At 42.7% G+C, this 12660-nt stretch overlaps 1 protein-coding gene across 11 annotated transcripts in view; it reads left to right on the top strand.

The window, feature by feature from the left end:
- The window catches only part of PNPLA4 (patatin like phospholipase domain containing 4), a 37716-nt gene that overhangs the window by 16529 nt on the left and 8527 nt on the right, over positions 1–12660 (top strand). For 10 of the 11 annotated variants that reach the window (XM_032391168.1, XM_032391173.1, XM_032391177.1 and 7 more), the window contains 3 exons: positions 114–179; positions 9217–9369; positions 10357–11011. In XM_032391168.1, the coding sequence (XP_032247059.1) occupies positions 114–179; positions 9217–9369; positions 10357–10488 (351 nt within the window). In that variant the 3' untranslated portion in view covers positions 10489–11011. Of the gene's footprint in view, positions 1–113; positions 180–9216; positions 9370–10356; positions 11012–12660 lie in introns of those variants that run through there. The other variant, XM_032391174.1, reaches the window with a different exon arrangement.

Raw genomic sequence — 12660 nt, 5'->3', positions numbered from 1 at the left:
ACCTGTTGAATGCGTGCTAACGCCTATGTTTATGAGCTGGTAAACATATCAAACCTGTTGAATGCATGCTAACGCCTATGTTTATGAGCTGTTTCTTTATTTTATTCATCTAGGTTCTGCTGGCCAGCAGCTTCGTGCCCATTTATGCAGGACTGAAACCAGTGGAATACAAAGGGCAGGTAACAGTCTCATAACTGATGAATTCGCCGTAATTCCTGTAGGACTATGTTTCCATTGAAGGATCCAGTTTTATAATTATTCTTATGGCTCCAAATCAGTTTATAGGATTTTTTTTTAATAACTAGTTTTGTTTGTAACAGAAAAAAAAAATCAAGTACAGGGGCCTTGGCACCTTACGGTCAAGATCTCGAGGTTCAGAATGACTGGGATGCTCCTTTTTTCCTCTGATTAAAAACTTCATCCCTTTTGTTTAAAAAAAGAGTGAAAGACTTCAAAAAATCATAAAGTCCTATTTACAGCTCCTTCTATAAGCAGAACTGTGCTGTCAGGTGGGAAAAGGCATCAGGGTGCCACACACCCACCCGGCCCAGCCGAAGCTGGAGCGCTCCCCTCCGGCCCCCACACGGGAGCCCCTTACCGGGGAGCAAGCCCCTCTTCTCCCAGGCCCTTCACTTACCCAAGTGTTTGTCAGACCGTCTGCATTCCAGGACAGCGCTCTTCACTTGGGGCCGACACTCAAGGCAGGAGACAGGTTCTGGGAGAGAAAGTTAGAGGTGAGCATCCCCCTGCAGTCTGCTCTCAGCCAGCGCTGTGGGGAGGTATTTTATGTACGTATTTATTTATTATAAAGATTTTATTGATTTGAGAGAGGGAGAGAGAGAGTGCGCGCAGGCGTGTGTACAAACACGAGTGGGGAGGGGCAGAAGGAGAAGCAGACTCCCTGCTGAGGGTCCCGAATCCAGGACCCTGAGATCATGACCTGAGCCGAAGGCAGATGCTTCACCGACTGAGCCATCCGGGCGCCTCTACGGGAAGGTATTTTAGCCAGCTCCTTTCTGCATTCTGCACCATGGTTGCATTAAATGTTCATCATCCTACCCTTTACATTGCCACACACACACACGCTTTATAGTCAAATACACTATCTACTTGACACATACCAGAGATACGGATTTTATAATCAAATACAGTATCTACTTAACACATACCAGAGATACGGATTTTATAATCAAATACAGTATCTACTTAACACATACCAGAGATATGTATTTGTAATCAAATACAGTATCTTTTTAACACATACAAGAGATAAGTATTTATAATCAAATACACTATTTGACACATACCAGAAATATGCATTTTATAATCAAATGCACTATCTACTTAACAGATAACAGAGATCTGTATTTATAATCAAATACAGCATCTATTTAACAGATACTAAAAATACATATTGTATAATCGAATACCGTGTCTTTTTTTAAGATTTTATTTATTTTTGCGAGAGAGACAGTGAGCCTGCACGAGCAGGGGGAGGGACAGAGGGAGAAGCACACTCCCCACCGAGCAGGGAGCATGATGCAGGACTCGATTCCAGGACCCTGGGACCATGACCGGAGCCGAAGGCAGACGCTTAACTGACTGAGCCACCCAGGTGCCCCTCAAATACAGTATCTATTTAACACCCAAGATCAGGCACATATTCATGGATGGATAAATGCCGCTCATTTTATTTGTCTCATATATACATAATATGTATTTATTCTTAAGTGGGTACATGAAAAATGTTTGATATCTTTCATTCATTCATTCACTCACTCAGTTTGAGGGCCCAGCACGGTACCTGTACACGAGGATTGCATTTTTACAAATCTCTTACCTAATATGATTGGGAACGCGTCTGAGTTCTGGTCTTGCGAGTCCTCATGGTTTTCTTTCTTTGAGCTTTCCTGGCCTTTCCAATCCTTCGCTTCCTGTACAACTCTGGGCCCAAATTGGTCTGCCCCAGGATGGCTATCTAAAGGGACAGACGAGGAGAGCAAGGGACTGAGAGGTAAAGTAGCTGAAAAGGCCATGTAAAAAACTAATGATGTATTGCATGGTGAGTAACAATGTAATAAAAAAAAAAAAAGAATAAACCTTAAAAAAAAAAAAAAGGCCATGTAGGTACTAAGATGCAGAGCCTAAGAGGGACCGTTACTCTGACTTGAACTCTATGGATTAGCCGTATGCATACAATACATACAAAAGGCTAAAACCCTCTTTGTGACTGGGTAGGAACAAAATATACATTTTTTTTTTAGAGCAACATAAAATCATTTAAACATCAGCTCATGGAAAGCAGGGTTTGTTCCCCCCTATCGTTGACACTGTCTCTCAGAGCTAATAGGCATTTAGTTCCCAAGGAGTGTGAGCTATGTTGTCATCTAAAATTTTATTTGAGAGATACTGTACTTTACATAATTAAAGTAAGTTAAGAATCCTTTCCCTCTTATTATAGGAGTAAAAATTAATATTTATTTTTAGCTGTAAATTTTGAATACAGATGCTATGAAAATCTGTCTTTGGAACATTGACTTTATAATGATCTGAAATGTAATGATTTTACTTCAAAGCTTCAATTTGCAATATACAATGATAGAGATGGCTAAATGGGAAACGATGGTAAGGTGTCTTAGAAACTATAGATTATGAAAGGGGGGCTCAGGAGCCCGGAGTCATCCGAATTGCCGATCTGATCAATGATTAAGAGGTGGCAACTGAGCAGGGAGGATGTAGATACAACATGTGACAGTGAGGAGGTGGGGACTTCAGAAAGGGAGGATAGGGTCAAGGTGACAGTAGAGCTGAGTCCCAGAGCCCAGTGAGCTCTAAGACTATGCCAAACGCTTCGCCGTTGAAATATTAGTAAGAGTATCACGAAACAGGTGCAGGTGGGAGAGGCTTCTAGTTTTCTTGCACCATGAACTTTTCTTTCCTTCCTTACAACAGTCAGAGCTGTGAGCTGGACCTGGAGCAGGGTGCTTCAAAGGCCACATTTCCCAGCTGCCCTTGTAGCTTGGTGTGGCTGTACATGTAAGTGCTGGCCAGAGAGATAAGCTGAATTACAGTGGGACTTCCCTTTGTTTACTTCCTGCTGCCCGGAACGTAGTTGTGATGACTGGAACTATAGCAGCTATTGTGGATCATGAGGTCAGACATCACAGCCCGGAGATGGCCACAGGGTGAGCTGGAAACACCTGAGCCCTCAATGATTTGGGGAGGCCACCCGTGCATTTTCTTTCTCCCAGAAAAAGGAAGTAGAACTTGTGCTGTGACTGTTGCTGTCAGCTGCAACAGAAGGGATTACTACCTGGTGTTTCACAGATGAGGATATGCAGATGCAGAGATGTTCCGTTACTTCACTCAGGTCACCTCGCTCCTCAGGGGGCCGCTTTCCCAGAATGATCTCCAATGTTTGTGTCTCTGCCGTGCCTCTTGCCTCACTTTGCTTAGTGCGTTCCTTTAAAAAAAAAAATAGATCTCCCTCGGTTTTTTTCCCTCCATCGCCATTCCCACTTGTTGGGTTTGTGACCCGACGACTAGCGGCGGTTAAAAAGGTCGGCCGTTCTCAGCTGAGTTTCCCATCATACGGCTGAGCACTTGGACATGAATGTGTGAACACAGCCACAGCTCAGCAGCCTGGAATGCAGCCCCTGAGTTGTGAGAAGGATGGAGACCAGCACTGAGGCCCCTGACCTTGGGCAGGAGGACAAGGTCTTGCTGATTACCGGTGTCTCTGAAGTAGACACAGGATAACTACTTAATTTTAATGCCTCCTGAAAGCGTTCAGTTCTCCTTGGTGGTTTACTGATGTCCACAAAGAGGAGACTGCATGCACCCGAGGACGCACAGAGCCCTCGGAGACCCTGTCTGTCGATGCAGACCCCACGCTACATGGCACTGTCGCTCTGTGCTCATCACGGACTCTCCGTCAGCCTGATAGCCTCCTACGGGGCTTAGAGGGTTTCTAGGCCAAGTTATTTTCCAGAATCGTTCCGTTTTCAGGGAAATGCAAACTGCTTTAAACGCAGTGTTTTGCTGTGGGTGTGAGCTTTTCCTAGGATTTAAATTACAGAAAAATTCCTATAATGTTTTCATGGAACTTGGGTCCTGACTGGTGTGTTTCCTGTGCGGGTTTCCCTGAAGTGATGGAGCCTGTGCCAGCAGTGGGGACAAAGGGAACGGAGGATGACTTGCACTCGGGCCTTCGAGCTGTGGGACGCGGAGCCGTGCCCGTGTGGTGGAGGCCAAGAAGGGCCGCGCGCTCCCTGCTCCTGCTGCTCCCGAGCAACGCACACTCCTCCTCGTTCCACCTGTGCGAGAACCCACGTATCGAACATACTGGATTCTATTAATATTTATTTGTGGACCGAATAGGTTTATTTTTAAAATCAATTATTAGTCACTTGAAAGTATCATTCCTTCGCAACACTGAAGATTAATTTGACAGACAGTATATTTCCTTCCCAACCTGTTTACCAGCTGTATGAAGTGGAACGACCTCTATTTCCTTTAACCTAATTTTTTTTTTAAAAGTTCTTGTAGCTTTTACTGGCTTCATCTTATAAGACCATTTTTAATACCCTGTTTATGGTAGATAGTCATGAACAGCTGAACACATGAATGAAAGAATGCAAACATATTGAAGGTCAGACTTGTATTTTTTACTAATGAATTTTCTATCCATATGTATGGCCTCTGAACATGCATACGATCAGGCTACGTTTTCACAGGTTCTTGCCATCAGTTTGGAACAAAAACGAGCTTTTTCAAGAGGAGCTCTTAACTAGCAAGTTGTTTTGTTTTGTTTTTTTTAAGAGATAGCATTATCATTGGCAAATGACCAAAATGTCCGAATAACAGAATAAGATCATCTCTAGAGCTGATATATGCAGATGACAAGAAAAGCTGTATGACTTTTTTTTTTGGTCTGAATTAGAATTCAGGTAATATTTTGATGGTTATATAGAGAAAATTTAACATTGGCTTATTCTGGTCTATTGAGCATTTTGCATGGGTTATGGATTATTAATTCTTTCATTATTGATATATTTCTGGGAAAGAGAACTGTGGAATACTCTATGTTACTATGTATTTGTGTAAACTCATTACTACAGACCTTAGGCTTCTATTTCTTCATGATTTAGACGTTTCACACGGATATGCAGCTCAGTTCCATCAAAGCAAAAGCCTGGCAACCAGCTCGATTTGGCTGGATGGAAATCTGCTTATCAATTCACAGTTAATCTGAAAGAGAAGATCTTATTTTTCAGCAACATTCTAAAATGCTTTGCAGTGTCTGTTTGAAAAGACACATTAGTCTTCCAGGGAATATTTTTGATATAACATACTCAGCGTTTTCTCAAACTTGAGTATCATCATTTTTAAATCAAAAATTAGAAACTCAAAAATTAAGACAACAATATACCAATAATCTTTAGTGGAAGTAAAATAGTAGCACAGTTGTTCAACCTCTTCTTAAATTTTTTATTTATTTTAAGCTGTGTCCCTTGTATTGAGGAAAGCTCATCTATCCCTCCTCCCCTCCTGTGTTTCTTCACTTCAAATGGGAGATTCTGACCTATGTCGTGGAGAGTGCGTATCTCCTTCTCTTTCTCTCTGTCTCTCCTCCCTCCCTCTATTTTGAGAATCAAGGACCAAGAACGTTCTGTTGGACATAACTATTTTTCCTCCGTTTCATACAAGATAAGACATGCTTGCAAATACAAAGTGATTCTTCAGGCCGTATTTACTGCCCCTGGCCCTGCCTGCTCCCCTCCCCCCGCAGGAAACAGTTCTGATCCACATGGCTGTTTTACAGTGTGTGAGAAGGAAGAGCGCAAGTGAGAAGACCAGCTGCACCCCCTCTGCTTGCATCCTCTGCAGAAGAGGTTGGCAGATAATTTCCGAAAAGCACCGGTAAGATGGCGTGGTGGGACATCCAGTCTCCGTTGACACACCTACTCAAGCTTGCTGTTGTAATGGAAAAGCGGCACGGCTATATGCCAATAAAACTTTATTTACAAAAGCAGGTGGCGGGCCGCAGTTTGCCAACCTGTAACCTAGACACCAAGAAACCCCGCAAGCCTCAGTTTCCTTTTCTGTAAAATGAGAAAACTGATTATACTAGCATGAGCCTCCTATCTGCTGGCATTTTCATAGAGATTAAACCAAGTCATATGGGAGCGGTTGTTTCATAAACCATTAGGCCCTGTGCCATGGTACTTATAATAATTATAGCTTTCAACATCTCATTCATTCTCCTGACAAAGTATTCTGTATTCACTTCTTTCTGAACAAAACACCTGAAGATAATTCAGCCCAGCATCAAGTCTTTCTCACGAACATACATATCTCCGTGTCCACCACGAATCCAGGCACACATGGGATGCTCTGAGATGCTTGCAGGATGAATTCACAGGCCCTGATAGTAGAGATCACCTGCTTAGGTTTTTCTTTAAGAAGCTTTCCCCCTTTAGTTCTGTAACAAGAATTGCCTGAATTCATAAAGCTCGGGGCATGTTCTTCGTATGTTCCCAGAGCACATCAGTGGGTTAAGCAAAATTTGACAAGTCCTGACACGTGCATAAGCTGGCCTGTTTAGGTGTGACAGTTACCGCTATGCCTTTAGAAGGGATACGAAACCATCACGGGAAGAACCAGCAGTTTGGTTTTCTCCCCGAAGAAGATTCTGGAATCCCAGAAGCTCATGGCGGTAGTTAGCAGCTTCCAGAATGCTGCCCACAAGGTGGGAAGGAGGAGATGACTTGCAGAAATCTGTACCAAACAGCCAGAGAATTCATGGACAGCATCATTTAAAATGCAGACTTTTAAACTAGACCACGCTAGATATAAAATATTTCCACTTTTAATTTGGGGTTGAGGAATGTTTACTGCCGTTACTGTTGTTTCCAGAGATTTTGCTAGAATCAGCATGCCTGCATGAATATGTGGTTTTTGGGAATGATACAGCTCCTGAGAGCATAAATCAGGAGTCCGACGCACTGCACTTGGAGTATCTGAGCTGGTATCGAGTTATGGTTATAGAGGAGCTGGTAATGGTGCAAATTTAATCAAGTCATTTGATAAGCTATACGTTTTCCACCGTCATTTATCCAATCAGAATAAGCTAACAAGAGTGAAGAAAATTTGGAGAAGGCATTTTCAGTTCCCGGAAATGGCAGTCATTCACCCTGTGATAAATTAGAACCCTCTGCAATGTGATGAGCCAGATTGCCCTTCTTTCTCTTAAGTTGACTGAGTCAGATGAGCTCATAGGACACATGGTACATATTTTTAATTTCCCTTGATGAAAACTACACAGATTTTTACATCATTGGTGATAAAGTCTTTTGAGAATATGAATGATAATTTTGAAAGGTTTTCTTTCTTTTTTTTTTTTTTTCCTCTCTAGGTATTAACATATTCCAGAAATCCGTATCCATGCCCAAAGCAATCAGAAAAACAAAACAAACAAAAGGAAGCTCTGGGACAAGGAGGCATGGAAGTACATATTGTGAGGCCTTCTCAGTGCAAATCTCCTTTATTTTAAACTGTCCCTATAAGCATATATATATATATACACAAACACATGGGAACATGGGTGTGTCAAACACACACAAACAGATATGAATATGTGTGTGTATAGAACGTTATTACATGATAAGGTGTGTTATGTTCTTTGAAAAAGAATGACAGTATGCAAATTATGGAGGTCGGGTTTATTATAATCCAATCTAATTCTGTTTTCTCCAACACCAAAATGCAATCCCCTCAAATTTTCAACACACTTTCACTTTTCATGTATTTACTTTTATTCCCTTTTGGGGTGGGGGAAGTTACAACGGCCAAAGCCATTGTAAACAGTGCAGGACTGATCATTCAGGCACTAGCTTTAGCAATAAAAATAAGTAAAAAAAGACATTAAAAAGAAAGAAAGACACCTTAGAACAAAATGAATGTATGTTTTAACCAAGTCCAGGGCATTTTATACTAACCAGTTTCTCCCTCCTCCCCCTGTCTTTGTGCTGAACAGAACAGCTTTGGTTTTCCTACATTGCATTCCAGATGTTCAGGGGAAACTTAGCGTCGCAGAATTCTCCACTAAAGATTGTTTTGTGAGGGGTTCTCACCCATTATCGGACCGTGTGCTTTCTCTATCAACTGAAGGATATTTCCAATCCCAGATACAGCTTGGAGAATTCGTACTTCGGTTCTGTGTGTGTCTGTGTGTGTCTCTGCTGATGATGACAATGCTGTCCGTTCAAAGATGCTTGCAACTCTTGCTTTTGAAATGGATCGCATAAGGATTATCATCTTCCTGTTTCGTTAGTTGTCCTTTTTCAGCACACAATTGTACAGGAGCCTCCAGGAGGTTTTCTTAACCTGCTGTGTCCATCTGTCTCCTTTGGGTATGGGTCTGAAAACACAGAACCTCTTCTGAGTTCAGTGGGTTTGTTTTGTTTTGTTTTTTTAAATATAGTACTTCCCATTCTTTGTGGCTTTAAAACCTCATGTCTTAAACGCAGGTGCCGCTTTGGAAATAGAAGGATTTGGGGTTGTTTGGCTTACTTTTACATTTGCTACAGAAAATTCCAGCTTCTAGTTCTCGTAATAAAAATGGAAATGTCCTGGGATGGTGGATGGTTTACTCAGAATCAACAGTAAACGTGGCTTTCCACTTTGATTTAATGATGACCCCGAAAACTATTACATGTCTTCTTGTGTATGCATTGTTGTCATAAACATTGAGGTACAGTTTATGTATAATAATCTAGTTAAAGCTTTTAAACACCTGGAGAGGGGGCCCTGCGTGGCTCAGTCGGTTAAGCGTCTGCCTTCAGCTCAGGTCATGATCCCAGCATCCTGGGATCAAGCCCCAAGTCGGGCTCCCTGCTCCGCGGGGGGCCTGCTTCTCCCTCTGTCTCCCTCTCTCTGTCTCTCATGAATAAATAAATAAAATCTTAAAAACACAATAAATAAACAACTGGAGAAGCTTCCTGATTCTCGGAGGCTCTCATTATATGGGTAAATGGTTTGTGTACAAAGGTTTGTACAAAACTCACCCATCTGACTGGTGATGGTAGTCATTTAAGAGCATTGCCAGGGCACGGATTCTATGAGAAGCAAAGAGTCCTGTTGAAAAGTCTGTGCTCATCGTCCTGTGGGAGGTGCGTCGTTGATGTGTGCTGACAAGCGGTGTTCTTTCCACAGAAGTGGGTAGATGGAGGCCTCACGAACAGCCTTCCCATCCTGCCCGTGGGCCGGACGGTGACGATCTCGCCCTTCAGTGGACGACTGGACATCTCCCCACGGGACAGAGGGCAGCTGGATCTCTATGTTAGTGTCGCCAATCAGGACATAATGGTGAGTCAGAGGTTCCGTTACAGTTGAAGATCATCGCCTAAAAACTGCCAGAACTTTGGAAGCTCGTTGACAGTTTTATATACAAATAGCATCTTGTCAGTCGTACGGTTTTTTACTAGTTTACAACACATGTCATGCACGTGGGCCTGGGGGTCCCCATACGCTGTGAGGGCACAAACCGTTCACTATCTATTATCTGTTTGGGAGAAGTTCGCTTTGTCTTCACTCCTTCAGGACACGGAACGTATGGCAGGTTTTCAGTGCAGTTTTCAGTCGGATCATTTATTTGTTTAAAAAAATGGCGATCGTTAAGGATGGCAAAATATGGGAGAAAAACTTAGGGGCTCGACTGAGTAAGTTACATAAAATACGGACTCCCTTACATCTGCCCCCTGTGGTCGCCAGCAGGAGGTGAAGTTAAGATGGAGACGTGTGTGGTTGTCACATCTGGGGGTTGCTACTGGTATCCAGTACGTAAGGGTGAGGGACGCTGCTCGGCAGGGGTGAGGGACGCTGCTCGGCAGGGTGAGGGACGCTGCTCGGCATCCCGCGATGCACCACACAGCCCCCACGACAAACGAGCATCTGGCCCCGATGTCCACGGTCCCGAGGCTGAGAAACCCTCAGCTCGCCCGTGGCTGAAGTTAAACCTTTAAGGTTCAATTTTCTCAAACTGGCTTTTGTTTTTTTTTTATATTTTATTTATTTATTTGACAGAGAGAGACATAGCGAGAGAGGGAACACAAGCAGGGGGAGTGGGAGAGGGAGAAGCAGGCTTCCCGCCGAGCAGGGAGCCCGATGTGGGGCTCGATCCCAGGACCCTGGGATCATGACCTGAGCCGAAGGCAGACGCTTAACGACTGAGCCACCCAGGCGCCCCTCAGACTGGTTTTGTAAAATCACGATTTGTGTCTATGATGAGAAATCTGAGGTTACATTTGCCTGTACTGTAAGGTCCTATAGCTTCAATTTGTTCTTCTGTCCTAGTTGTCCGTGGCAAACTTGGTGAGGCTGAGCCAAGCCCTTTTCCCACCAAGCAAGAGGAAAATGGAATCACTCTATCAACATGGGTTTGATGACGCCATTCAGTTTTTACTCAAAGAAAATTGGTTTGAATAGAATGCTTACAAGTTGATAATGCAAAACAGACTTCATATTTTTTTTTTTTCATTTTTGTCCACATAGTGGTTGATGGAGGTTTCTAATTAAATCATTAAAAAAAAAAAAAAAAACCTATCGGCATTCTCTATTACTAGTTTTTGTAATATTTGTGATTATTTTTACTGTGCAAGGAAATGAGAGGTGTTTTATTAGGCAGCGTCATGAAGAAGTTTGCGCACAGGTCATGAGGAGTCCCTATTCAGAGAGCAGTCATGTCCTTCATAAAATTCAGAAGGGTAAGCAATTTGGGTGAACTATGGGATGTTGAAAAAGGAGGGCCGCCCCTTCCCCTTGCTCAGAATGTGACTGCATGCTTTTAATGTGAAACATGCACGTTTGCTTGGCATACCGGTCCTACCAGGGGTGGAGGGACAAAGCTTTGCTTCTCACGGGCGGATGCCGATTGCGCCCAGTGAGCAGGCAGAGGGTGGCTGGGACGTGGTAGCCCAGAAGCCGGCATGTTTCCCTTATTCTTCAGTAGAAATTTATGCCCTCCCCACCTTCCTCCTTTTAAAACCCTAACCTCGGCCCTCCCCACCTCCCTAACGTGATTATCCGGCTTCTTAATGCTTCCCTGTTGTAAACCGTAGTCTCATTAATACTTCTCTCTGTCTCTTTCTCCACATCTCCGTCTGTCTCTTTCTGCCTATGTCTTGGCTTCTCCCTCTCTCTTCCTGCAAGGCCATACACCATCAGATGATTAGCCATTAGTCTATGCACTGGATATATCTACTCCAGGAACCCAGACAATATACCACTACATATGAAGAACCCAATCAACCAAGTAGCCCAGTAAATACGAATTCAATCCAAAATAATCATCCAGCTATTATTTTAAGTCATGCTATACTGATTTAGCTCTTCCCTTTCTGAGTAGCAATCCTATCACTTTTGAGGTCTCGTATGTGGGTTTATACTAATTCGTGGACGCTGTCTCAAGTCTTACATCTATTTTTGTGGGGCTTTGCCAAGCATAAACTCTTAATTACTAAGAGGCAGTTAGAAACAAACCAGTTTCATTGCTTGTCTTTAATTGTTACGCATTTTTCTTTTAACATTTGAAACCATTCTTTTAATCAGTTTTATGGCTCTTAAAAGCTCCAAATACACAATTTTTAGCACAAAACCACCACCGATTGCCTCTTTTCTTATGAGTTATACAGAGACTCATGATAGGGTAGTGATACTCCCTGGGGTATATATTTCTTGTTACTCTAGAAAACAGGTAATTGAATCTTAATACATTCTTTTATACGTGACATCAACATTTTCAGTTTAGAACATCTGTCTGTTCACTAGATTTCCCCCCATTTATCATTTTATGTGACTATCCTATTTGTATGATATTTCAATACATTTTTAATGGATGTCTCCCCTGAGCAAAAACAAATGTTAGTATGTTAGATACCTAAGCTTCTGTTCCTACTGCTTACATCTTTGACCACGTTGGTGGACAATACTTCCCTTGAAAGCCACGGTAAGCTCACGGACAGGTGGGCGTGCAGTTCAGCCGCAATCTCCCACGAGGGAAAAGCGGCAGTATACTGCAGTGTCTAGTTTCCACGAGCCAGGGGTGCTGGACTGAGTTCTCAAGCGGGGCGGGTCACAACGCATGCTCTGTGGCACTCAGAATGCGTCCTCATGCATCCATACTGATGGGAACCAGGCATTCCCAACAGACCCGGATCCTGATAGTTTTGCTGGGTGATTACGGTGATTGTCAGCCTGAGAAGTGCCTGATCCCCTGTCCGGGCAGTTTCCTAATGCCTTTGAATCTGTCATTTAAAATTTCATTAGTCTTTCTATTTTTCTTTTCAGTAACACTCTTTACTTTGTAACTATGGTAACCCACTGTTCCCACTGACAGAGAAACTAGATTTGGTTTTGAAGTTAAATAATGCTCTAAAGGAGCAAGTAGTATATTAAAAAAAAAAAAAACCCTCTGTTACATTCTGGTTTCACAATATTGGATGTATTGTGTGGGCACCAGGAGCTTGCAGAGAAACAGTGTACGGCTCCGGGCATTGAACTAGGAGTCCAAACACACCAGGGCACTTAAAATGGGCAGATTTCGAAACTCTTAATTTTTTTTTTTCTTTTTTTTTTTTATTTTTTTTTAAAGATTTTTTT

Source organism: Phoca vitulina, unplaced genomic scaffold (genome assembly GCF_004348235.1).
Source record: "Phoca vitulina isolate PV1807 unplaced genomic scaffold, GSC_HSeal_1.0 scaffold60, whole genome shotgun sequence".
Lineage (NCBI taxonomy): Eukaryota > Metazoa > Chordata > Mammalia > Carnivora > Phocidae > Phoca > Phoca vitulina.
The sequence above is the reverse complement of the archived record's forward strand: the minus strand, read 5'-3'. Positions and strand labels throughout refer to the sequence as shown.